Source organism: Labrus mixtus, chromosome 19 (genome assembly GCF_963584025.1).
Source record: "Labrus mixtus chromosome 19, fLabMix1.1, whole genome shotgun sequence".
Classification (NCBI taxonomy): domain Eukaryota; kingdom Metazoa; phylum Chordata; class Actinopteri; order Labriformes; family Labridae; genus Labrus; species Labrus mixtus.
Genome location: NC_083630.1, coordinates 24113339 through 24125582, shown reverse-complemented (window position 1 = coordinate 24125582; position 12244 = coordinate 24113339). Strand labels below are relative to the sequence as shown.

Genomic DNA, 12244 nt, shown 5'->3' with positions numbered 1-12244 from the left:
CAAAGCCACATGCACAGACCGTGCCATGCAAACCATTAAAAATATCTTCTTGGCTACTAGGCTAGTTTCTTGCAAGGCATTCTCCAAGTCAGTCTTAAGGAGACCAGGCAAAGAGGGGAGGTTTTGGTGTTCTCAACATAACAAGTAGACCTACAACTTGAGCCGGAGGTTTTTTTTAGGCAGTTCGCTGCTTTACTTTGCAAACTTTGGAGGAATCTTTCAACAGGTGGAAAACGGTAAGAATGGCAAATCGTTGACGAGGTCAATCAGGTCCTATAATCAGCCTTGCACCATGCAAATAAAAATTGGAATTTGTGCAAAGAAAAATAGTTCCTAGAATTGTGCATAACTACGTGCGTTTAAAGTTGATGTGCGTAAAATGACTCTAACTTTTATTTCCATGCGTAAAAGTAAAAGAAAATGTGCCTTAATTAAAAAGAAATGACAGTTTAGGGATTCAATATGCCCAGAGTCTTACTCTAGGATTTGAAATGATTACCAGGAACTATTTAGGATTTACAGTGAAAGCCACTCTGCCAGCTTTTTACGAGTCCTCTCTCCAATATTCAGCTTTTTTTCTTCTTCGTTTGTTTAGGATCTAAGGCTTCTCTCTCAGTCAAGTAAAACAGGGCAGTAGTTTAAGTGCATGCACAACTTGGGACCAGAAATAGCACTTCAAAGTTTTGCATTACGCTGGTGCTGTGATGTCTCTGAAGGCTACAGCTGTGAGCCTCTAGAACCCCCACGCGAAAAGGCCATTTAATAAACATCTTTTGGATCCGTCATGTCTCAAAATATTGACTCCATTTCTAACGTGCTGGATGTGACGCTGTCAGCGGCGATGTTGACAAGTCAATTCACAGGAGTAACCCCGGGGGGAAGTAGTTTCTGCATTATTTTTTTTTGACTCATAGAAAACATAAAAGAAGAATGAACGGGATTCCCATCCAGAGTTTGGACTTAAACACTCTGGTGTAAGAAAACCAAACTTTCTCTTTTTAGTATGTCTTTTGAGTTTTCTCACCAACGAAAAATAAAAGAGTGTGAGGAGGTCAAGCCACTGAATATTTAATGTACGCGCGTGTGTCAGTGTCTCTCTGTGCGAGTGTGTGTGTGTGTGTGTGTGTGTGTGTGTGTGTGTGTGAGAGAGAGAGACAACTTCTGCAGTGATTTTTAAGTCATTTTGAAAGGATTACAAAGTACAACATAAATAATATTTTTTTTTAAATTTGACACCATGGTGATCCACTCTGCATGTGACCTTCTTTAAGGTCACTACAAAGATTAACATCACACCACCTATCCTCTCAAAATCTGAATCGACTGTAAACGCAGATTTCGTTGCAATGTACAAGATGAAACACGAAAAATGTATCAGTCCAAACTCTTAATAATAATAATAATAATAATAATAAAACTAGTTTAAGACAGCATGCAACTCATTCCCTGGCTGCAGTATTCAGACAAATTAATTCAGAATGTCCAACACGCTGAAGAATAAAACGCATCACCTGTAAACACACAAACATCTCGGAGCATTTTGATAAACACACACTCATGTTTATCTAAATAGTTCTGTTTTAAAAGAATAAGTCATGTGAACAAAAATATCTTTGACTGTGAGGATTAAACAGAGAACGCTTTATATTTCTTCTACGGCAGATTATCATCCATAACTTGTTTTTTTTTCTTTACAGCACTCAAAGCAAAAAGCAAACTCCTCTCTTAGCCTATCATCCTCGATGGAAGAAGATTTGTAGTAACCGATACTCACTGGTTTTATTTTGAGCTTAAGTCTGCAACGGCACCAACTCCCGTGACCCTCATCTGCTGCCGTCCTGGGTCTAAAGCAAAATTACCCCGGATCATAACAACAGGTCCCGTCCATTACATTTTTTTTTCTCTCTTCGGGACAATGGCCGCAGCTCGCCCCGTTCACACTTCCCACACACGCGGATCCCACCGAGCAGAGCACCGAGTCAACGCCGAGGAACACGCGGCAGGGCAAACGACTCGATATGCAAATCTGGGAGTTTTATAAAAGCGCATATTAATGGTATGTACCCCGGACTATATGAAACTCCCACGTGGAGCTTTCCTTCGCTACAGTGGATAAGTCTTTCTCCGCTCGACGCCGATCTTTAACGTGCGTAAAGTTGTGCGTAAAGTTATTCTTCACGCGTAGCAGGGCATAATGAAGATATCACTGCATTATTTATGATCCTTAAACTTTAATACTGACGATATGCATGCTCTTGCAAGGCGGTCTGTGTTGTAAAAGCATAATCAACGTGGGGGGAAATTGCTGTTTCATGGCCGCGCAGCTTTTGTTCGCTGCGACAAAAGAGAGAGGATTGTATATCTGGATCAACTTTTGGAGACTTTTATTGTACAATAACCTTTGCATAACAACTCTTTTTTTTCCTCAAGCGTTGCCTGAGGCACTGCGCATGCGCACTGGCTGCTCGCTGTCACTAAGACATTTTTCTTCACGTTGGAAACTGTCACTGGTGACGTCAATCACCGGGCTCTGACCAATTAGAGCGCAGGGTGATTGTTTAGCTCCACGGGCTGCAGCGCCTACCATGAATCTCTATTCAGTATCAAAGCGTCCTGCTGCTGCCTCTCAACCGAATGGGATTCCATGTAGTCTGCAGATAGACTTAACTTTAAAAAGTCTTTTTTTTTCTTTATTTTTCACTGCGATTAAAATATATTTGTCATCATCATTATTATTTTGCCTGCTGTCAAGTTATTCTAAAATTAGGAAGTAATGAGCGTGGATGCACTGGGAAGCCCCGTGATGGACCCTACGTTTTCCAAACGGAACACGGCGCTGAGATTAGTTGACTTGGCAGGGGCTCACCACCATCACCATCATCACCACCATACCCCTCAGAGCGTGACAGGCTTCCCGGGGTTCAGCAGCCATCCACACTCAATGGCTCACTCGCACCCTGGGGAGATTACTGCGGAACCCCGCCTGGGGCCGAGTCCATTCGGGCCAGAACACATGGGGCACTCCGCGGCCCTCAAAATCAGCCCAGCCCATCATTATCCCCACCACCATCACCACCACCACAATCATCATATGGCAGGCCACAGTGAAGTGGTCTCCAGTCAAACGGGAGCTTTTGGCCCGGTTCAGGCGACATCCGTGCCCTATTCTATGTCTCACACGGCCCAGGCTCTATCCGCAGGTAGGGATTTCCTCATCCGGAGAGATCTGACAGCTCAAGCCATGCCAGTGCTGACTGACCAGACTGCTGGTTCAGCCTCTCACCACGGAATGTTTGTCTCAACAACAGGTAGCTATCCCGGACACTATGGTCACCACCCTGACGCTGGGAACCATACCCTCTTCTCCGGACTCCACCACGACCAGCCTTCTAGCGGATCACCGGGTGGCCAAGCGTTGAATGGACAAATAAGGTTAGGACTACCTGGAGAAATGTACGTTAGGTCTGATCACTTGAGTCAAGTGGCAAGCTCCAGGGCTGATCCGTTTTCAGCCTCGCCGTTGCACGGCTACGGTGGACTGAATCTGAACATGAATCTGAGCGCTCATCACCACCACCACCACCACCACGGAGCCGGCGCGTTTTTCCGCTACATGAGGCAGCCGATAAAGCAAGAGCTCATCTGCAAGTGGCTGGAGCCGGACCACGCTCCGAAGAAACTCTGCTCCAAAACTTACAGCACCATGCACGAACTGGTAACGCATGTGACGGTGGAGCACGTCGGAGGACCCGAGCAGGCGAACCATATCTGTTTTTGGGAAGAGTGTCCGAGGGAAGGCAAACCATTTAAAGCCAAGTACAAACTTGTAAATCACATTCGAGTGCACACCGGGGAGAAACCGTTTCCGTGCCCGTTCCCTGGCTGTGGGAAAGTGTTCGCCAGATCCGAGAATCTAAAGATCCACAAAAGGACTCACACAGGTCAGTAAATACATTTTCAGAATGTGAAACGTTGCTGTAATTCTAAAAGTCAAATTATGAAGCTGCATGCTTAAAAATCGCTCGCAGGTTTTTGCATGCAATTCAACAAAAGTGACGTGATAGTGAGCAAATGTTGCAGCTTATTTTATTTTATTTGGTTTGGGGCATTTTAAAAATTTCCTCTGATGGGCAATTAACCTTTCCTGCGCGCAACAGCCGCTGCATGGCCACCTGTTTGTTGTGAGTTGCAGCAGCATTACTCACTAGGTTTTTTTTTTTTAAAAAAAGGTCGAGCTTGCTATAGGGGGATTAAGGTACAGCTCACTCAAGCGTTTGACGGTTCAACCTCTTGTTTGCACCACAGCACAAAGAGAGTGAGGCCCACGTCAGGTCTTTAGCATGTATCTTTTTTTGCACAAGGGGAGAAGATGGGAGCAAAGTTAGAAAAGGTGCAACGCGTTCAGTCAGTGTCTGGTTTTTATTCTCTCATTTTCTTTGTTTGTCTTCCCCTTTTTTAAAAACTATTTCCTGCATGTTCCTTCAATTTAACCAGTTAAATAATTCTAAAAGTGAGCTGGATTCATTGCATTTTTTAACCTCACATATTTGTTTTGAACACACATCATATTCACTCCATCAGATTGACATGCCATGTGTTTGTGTAGAGGGAAAGCATCCTTAGGAATAATCAGCCTTCAATCAACAGGTTAACAATGGCTTCAATAATTCACCAACAGGTTGGCAGAGCAGAGCTGCCTGCCCTCTATAGAATGACTGACGTGTGTACAATGCAGCTCTGATTTAACTTTAAAAAACATATAATGGCACAATATGGCTGCTCGCCTCTGTGACCCAGTGACGTGGAGCTTTAGTGAGGAGGGAGGAAAGAAAAAAAAAAGGGGGCCTCAAAATGTCGAGTCACACTTGTAAATGAACACAATGATTACATTCCTTTTTTTTTTTCCCGGGGTGGCTGCATGGCACACTCCCCCCCTCCCTCTGCTCCATTTCTGCGCCCTATGTATTATTCATATCATTTGCTCACATTACCTAAGTACAAATCTGTTAAATTATTTCTGTGTGTTGTGCTCCCAAGGGGCCTGGTCTTTTGGTATCATGTTTAAAACCTATCCGAAAGTGTGCTTATGACTGGGGCTTGCCCCTGGGGTCTGTTCCTCGACGCTTTCTTGTACTACACTAATATCCTTGATTGGCTCTCTCAACCCAACAGCTGAAGGTCAAATTGATATTCAGCCCCGCTAAAGTGTAATTAGACAGAGGCAATTACATATTCTCAAAAGCTTTAATCGGAGGAGAAAAAATCAGCAACTGGATGATTCCCGTGTAATTTATTCAGATTGTCTTTTTTTTTTTTTTCGCCCTGTCATAATCAGGTAGAAAAACGTGTTATTGAGACGCAGAGTGTAAGCTTCACACACACACACACACACACACACACACACACACACACACACACACACACACACACACACACACACACACACACACACACACACACACACGTTCTGATGCAGCGTGGCTACTTTCATTTATCATTATTTACTGTTGGTTTGAGGCCTGAGCTCGTCTGTTTTGACGTATGCCTTGATGCATGCAGACTCCAGGTATAGACCCGGGACAGTGGGGGGTTCAGCCCTCCTGTTTACACCAGACAGAGGCGCATGGCAGGTCTGTCCAAACAGGCAAACTTTGGAAAGTGCCATGCAGCAGGGGAGGGGAGGGGGGAGGACGTGTGTTTACTGTACCCACCAAATGATAAAAATAACAATAATGGCTATTTCAATTTGTATTAATATGTATTAATGGACAAACATCATTGCATACTTGTTGCTTTGTCTATTATTTATGCCCACCTTTTATAAAATAATTTAATATTACAGCTTTTTCTCTGCTAGAAGTGGGGAGGGTCTTATTTATTTATACTTAAAAAATACATAAATTGTACCAAAAACAAAGAAATCCCTGATGCTCTTGGGCGTCAAATGTCTCTTTAGTTCCGCCTTGAATGTCTTGACTCTTCTCTCATTGTGTCACCTTCACTGTTCACAGGTGAGAAGCCCTTCAAATGTGAGTTTGACGGCTGCGACAGACGCTTCGCCAACAGCAGCGACCGGAAGAAGCACTCCCACGTCCACACCAGCGACAAGCCCTACAACTGCAAAGTGCGAGGCTGCGATAAGTCCTACACGCACCCCAGCTCCCTGAGGAAACATATGAAGGTGCACTGCAAGTCCCCCCCGCCCAGCTCGGGCTACGAGTCCTCGACCCCGTCCCTGGTCTCCCCCTCCTCAGACTTGGGCCGAGAGCCAGGGGCCTCCTCGGTGCTGTCGGAGCCGGCGGGAGCCTCCTCCCAGCCCGCCAATTTAAGCGAGTGGTACGTGTGCCACAGTTCAGGTGCCAGCGGAGCCCAGACACCGCCCAGTGGGGCCTCCACACCAGACCCAGCAGATGAGCCACCGTACAGGAACCCGGAACCGAGGGACGCGTTTTAACCCACTCAGACTCGGTGCCAGTGGTGACAAAACACATTTCCAAAAGCTCAACTATTAAAAATGGTTTGGCTTTGTTGCCTAAATATGCCAGCGAAGGCCCACTGGTCCCCCTCTCTTTTTTTGGATGAGCCACCAAACAGACACCCAGAGCCAAGAGACGCATTGAAACCCACATTGAAGGGGGAAATGTGTAAACCTTAAAGACGTGCTAATTTCCAGGCACAATAAAAAGAATATATTTTGAAACCTCAGCGATTGAAACGCTTTGGCTCAGTGCCTGTTACGGCCCAACTGGCCCACTTGTGAGGGGGGGGGGGAGTCGTGTAAATCCGTCCTAGACGATGTGGTACTTTATTGTAGGCTAGGCATGTTGGTGTCAAATGATTTTTGTAAATTACGAGTTTTGACTTCGATATGTTTTTATTTATTTTTCAAACCTGATCTCTCGGAGGATTTTTTTTGTATGATCGAACCAAAGTGCATGTTTTCAATTTGGGGCAAACTTGTACATTTTGTTATTTTTTTGTAACTCTCTATGGCTGTGTTGATGTTTTGTAAAGGATCTTCACGTTTACACAGTTTTCATTTTTTCATCTGTGCAGAGGCTCAACAAACAACTTAACTGTTTTTTTCAGACGCCTGCTGTGTTTGATAGACGAGCGTTACAAATTCTACATGTTTGATCCAAGTGGGCATTTTGTGATTTTTGTATCATTGTCGTCAATATATAAATATATCTATATATTTTTTTTCTTTTTTTGAATATCTGAAAAACGAGCGGCACTCAAACTGCGTACCGAACTGCCTTGTTATATGTGAGTATTTTGAATAAATCTTGTATGACTAAAAATGAACGAGCTGCCAGGCCAATCACATTTCTGGAATTTACATCCATCCAGTTGCATTTTTTTAAATAGATAATTTTCTGTGGAGTGTTTTGAAAAATTCCGTCTTTAAAAATTATATTTGTAAATTTAAATCATAAATTTTCCTCCTTTTACAAAAATGTCAGTGAGCAGGCGCAGAAAAATAACTGTGTGCTTTTCCAAAATGAGGAAAAGAAAGTGCTAAAATCCAGAGAAGTTCAACGTGCTGATACTTCTGGTACTTCTTTAAATAACTTTGGTAACATTTTCTGTTCAGAGTGTTTTATTTTTCTCTTCACAGGAGGACAACGTGAATGTGTTAAGTCTCTCTCTCTCTCTCTCTCTCTCTCTCTCTCTCTCTCACTCAGCTGAGCTCTGGTGTGATGAAGGGTTCTACAATATTCTGATCCAGACTTCAAAGGCCACTTGGCACAAAGGAGCCATTTTTTTTCACGACGGTGAATCCTCACGGTGAATTAAGATTTCTAAAGCAATAGCCGAGTCAAACTCAAATGATATGGGGGCCAAGTCCGCGCGTTGAAAAGGCCGCTCTAAAGAATGTAATATTTGCTTCCCATGGGGTCGGAAACGGTAATCTATGTCCTTTATGCTGCAGACGAGGGGCAGTATAAAGAAGAAAAAATATATTCTTTTGCTGCGGGCCTACTTTACGACAATCAAAGGAGAAGCCGCTCAAACGCAGTTGTCCCGCAACACAATGGACTCTGCACTGCTCAATAGATCCTGAATCATATTTTAGACTCTATACATCACGATCACTGCACATGCGCATAATAGACGCATCCATTAGCTTTTTATTTTATTAAGGAAGTTGTGAGTGGTTTGGAAACACGCAGCAGCCACAGAGCTCACATGTTGTTCTGGGAAACTTCCTGCTCTAGATTTTGGACCCCGGCCTTGAATGAGTCAGAAGTGGGTGGAAACAAACATTGCTTGAACTCCCCCCCGTTTATAGAGTTTGGTTAAGTGCATTGTAGTGAAGAGACTGCAGGCGAAAGAAAAGAAGAATGAACAAATAGAAGAATATGACAAAGTCGTTTGGTACCAGCTCTGTGCGCGTAAAGAAAGAAAACCAAAAAAAAAAAACAAAGAAAGGAGGAAGAGAAAAAAAGAAACAAGAAGATGGATCTCAATTGAAAGTGGGAGTCTTTGAAGTGGAAGTTGATATCAGAGGGATTCTTCTAGGTCGTCTGAACGACGTTGATGACACGGAAAGCCTTTTGTCACCGATTTGTTGGGCTCCTCTCTATTGGATTCCTCTCTATTGGGAACGTCTAAAGCTTTTAGTTCCAGTCGTCAAAACGGACAAGAACTAACTGAGTCGCGTAGAAAAAAAAACATTTTCCATTCAGGGACTGGAAGTGAAGGGTAGGGGACGTTTGAAGGCTTGTTTCATCAGGAAGAGAAGTTTAGAGCTCGGTTTGTAAATAATGTTTGTGGGACTTTAAAAAAAAAACATCTTTAGAGCAGGAAGAGATGAAAATAAAAGAGTCCCCGAGTTAAAATAATAATAATTACAAAATAAAAGCATGCTGCTGCAGGACTAGTTCACTGACCTTTAATAATTTATGACTTTGACCAAATATAAACATCATGGACGTCTTCAGCCTGCACGTTTTGGAGGTATAGTTGATCCAAAGAGGCTCCAAAGAGTGTTAAGTGAAGAGGAATGCATGTACCACAGCAGACATAAAACATGACTGTGTGTGTGTGTGTGTGTGTGTAGGAGTGTGCAGTTCAGTTAGAACTCGGAGAGGAGGATCTTTAACAACTGATCCCGTTGGGTTCACTCATCGAGACTTCCCTCCTTCAGCTGAGTGACAACCTTTGATCTGATATCAGCTCCAGGGTCAAGAATCAAGAACAGGTGTGTGTGTGTGTGTGTGTGTGTGTGTGTGTGTGTGTGTGTGTGTGTGTGTGTGTGTGTGTGTGTGTGTGTGTGTGTGTGTGTGTGTGTGTGTGTGTGTGTGTGTGTGTGTGTGTGTGTGTGTGTGTGTGTGTGTGTGTGTGTGTGTGTGTGTGTGTGTGTGTGTGTGTGTGTGTGTGTGTGTGTGAGAGAGAGAGTTACTTCAGCTGTAACACTAATGTGTTAGGTGGATTCCTCCAAGACTCAGAAGAGAGCACATGTTAACAATAATTAATCTAATTTAAAAATACTTTGTTCAAAGTTTATTTAAGATTAGTAGTTGTAGGAGATTTGTGCAAAACAACAACAACAACAACAACCCAAAGTGAATGGATGTGATTTTCTCCCAAGGCCCTCTCTCTCCACCTCTGCTGCGTCCCGGGGCTCATTTGAGTGTGAAATATCATTTCTTTGTAAAAATAAAGGAAGCGGTAATCCCACTTCCTGAAACTGTCCGGCATTATTGAACAAAACCCTTTTAATAGGGGGGATTAGCAGTCTAGGAGTAAAAGCCTCTCTCACTCACTCACCCCTCCTTCCACACACCCCACACCCCCTTTTTTTTTTTTTTTCTTCCTCCCTCCACGCCCACCCCACGCTCCAACACCACCCTCTGCAACCTCCAACACCAAGCACAGGTCATAATTATCAGGAATGAAGTGGCCGAAATTGGCTTGGCAAATAAAGAGAGAGACAGGTGCAATAGAGCCGTCAGAATCAGAGCGGAAGGAGTTGTTGTAAGGGGGGGGGGGGGGCTTTATGTGGAAAACACACACATTCAGGAAACTGTTAATTAATAATATTAATTGTATTCAAAGTGACCTCAGAGCTCCTGACAGTTTGAGCATTTCATCTGTAAATATTGGGTGATATTTAGATTTTCCCCTTAAAGGAGCATTCCACTCTTCTTTCTTTTTTTTTTTTTTATCAGACTTTGCTCCAGTGTGCAGAAACAAGGTCACGAGTTAAATGCAACAATAAAATCTCGTGGTGAATGTTTAATATTTTATCCCCCATAGCTCCCAAGGTTAGTTTCCAAACGGGAGATTTACACAATCACGTGGTTTCCATGTACACGCAGCTTCTTCTGCTTGTGAGGATTTACGACAACCTTTAAAGCAAAAATTAACCGTATTCCGCATTTATGGAAAAAAAAGGTGAGCACGGTGAGCTAAGGCATGGTTTAGGGCTCCACCCCCGCGGTAGCTTTTTGTATATGGCTAGGCAAAACCTCACATAAGTCACAATCCGGGACAACCTGGAGGGAACAATCTGGGCCAATAAGACCCCGTATATAGACGACCCCCACTGCCCAGGTTTTAGGATTACCGTCATGCACAGATTTTCAGGAAGCGAAGTTATTTTACTTCCATAGATGAGCGGACTCCCCCCCGACGTGAATCAGCCCCCTAGTAGCCTATAGGCCCCGAACACGGATTTCCAACAACCGGGACATTATATGGCAGAATGTGGCACATACTTCACACCTGCACTCTGAATAGCAGCAGCCCCCCCTTTTTTAACTTCCGTTATCAATCCTCACTGTATGGATTCTCACATGCAGCCTGAGCGCAGAGGGACTTGTTGCTGAGCAAACACAGTCGGAAATAAAGATCTAAATATTGTGGAAGTCTATTCAGACAGTGTTGTGTTGATGAAAAACACGGGGAATTAAAAACACGCAATTGTTCTGGCAGCAGCGCAGTGTAAACAGTAATCTGATGACGTCAGGCATTTATTTCTGCTCATTTCTTAAAGCTGCAACGAGCCGATGAATCATCTTAATTTAGCATTCTCATTATTCCAAATAACAAAACAACAAAACATTAAATTAATTAAGAATAATCAGGAATATTTTGAGATAAATATGTCCACTAAAAGTCGTAAAAGTCAGGCACAATAAATGATTCTGAACTTGAGGATTTGCCCTTTTGGCGATGGAGTCTGAGTGACTCAAACCAACACGTCATCATTTAAATTTTTCATCCTCCCTTGACCTCTCCGGGATCTGTGAAAGTGTTTGGTTACACTAATATTTTATAAAAGGCGAACAGGTGTGCTATAGGGTGTAAATGAAATTCAACAAAAAGCAGTCTATGAAAACAAACAAACATCCGGGTCTTTATATATTTCAGCTTGCAGAAGTGAAATGTGATTCAAGAAGTTGAGATAAAAAAAAATAAAACCATTTATCTGCTCTGCACGTGAAGGGGTTCACAGTCAATGAAATGGACCTTTTTATGGACAGACAGAGAAGAAGAAAAAAAACCTCCTACTGATTTAGCCAGAGCCATAATGGCACGAGTCGCGTTCACACAGTCGATAAAAGAGACAGTATATCATCATATATCAAAGTAACACAGAGTATTAAGGGGATGCAAATGCTGCCAGCATTATGAATCATTGCTCTATCTGCACTATTTCACACGTCAGATGGGGAGATCTGCTCGCGAAGAGACAGGCGGATGCACAGTTTGAGCAGAAACATAATGCATGTGATCAGTGTTGCAGTATCGAAGACTTTGGGTCATTTCTCCATCTCCCGCAGGAAAACGCATTAGGCCCCTCGTATTTACATACTCTTTAATATTTGACAAACATTCATAAATTACAAACTAATGAAATGTTCGACGGTCCTTGGAGATGGAGCTAATGAAGACATCGACTTTTTTTTTTTTTTTTTTTTAGTTATTCGCTTTTGACACATCTTTGTTAGGTTTTAATACCATCCTCTTTCTCTCACGCTCTATTAACTATTATTATACTGATGTCAGGCCACCGCTGACACGTTACGACACCAGGATCACCTGCTGGAGGTGGGCTCGCCATGGGGCATCAATGGCCTCCATCTTTAACGACACGAGCAGTAGGCCATACAGACACAAATGTGTTAAATGCTTTGGAGATATTTTTTTTTTTTTGTTGGAGAAATGTGATTCCATGTGGGTTTTAAAACTGCACACAGAAAAACAACAAAAAACACAAATCAAATTTTTT

The 12244-nt window shown here is 43.1% G+C and overlaps 2 protein-coding genes across 3 annotated transcripts in view; both read left to right on the top strand.

Moving 5' to 3' along the window:
• LOC132994240 (Golgi reassembly-stacking protein 1-like) overlaps positions 1-12244 on the top strand; it is a 408891-nt gene that overhangs the window by 241727 nt on the left and 154920 nt on the right. The gene's annotated exons all lie outside the window — the stretch shown is intronic.
• On the top strand, positions 2063-7469 carry zic4 (zic family member 4). 2 transcript variants are annotated; one of them, XM_061064273.1, is made up of 3 exons: positions 2063-3200; positions 3309-3941; positions 6012-7469. In XM_061064273.1, exons 1-3 carry the CDS (start codon positions 2774-2776, stop codon positions 6452-6454), a joined length of 1503 nt encoding a protein of 500 aa, XP_060920256.1. In that variant the 5' UTR covers positions 2063-2773; the 3' UTR covers positions 6455-7469. The 2 variants fall into 2 exon arrangements, with proteins under 2 accessions (XP_060920256.1, XP_060920255.1); XM_061064272.1 differs by having other exon boundaries at positions 2063-3941.

Coding starts and splice junctions, on each gene's coding strand:
- zic4 (XM_061064272.1), top strand. CDS start 2,774: ATGAGCGTGGATGCACTGGGAAGCCCCGTGATGGACCCTACGTTTTCC. Junction 3,942..6,011: donor CCACAAAAGGACTCACACAG/GTCAGTAAATAC, acceptor CACTGTTCACAG/GTGAGAAGCCCTTCAAATGT.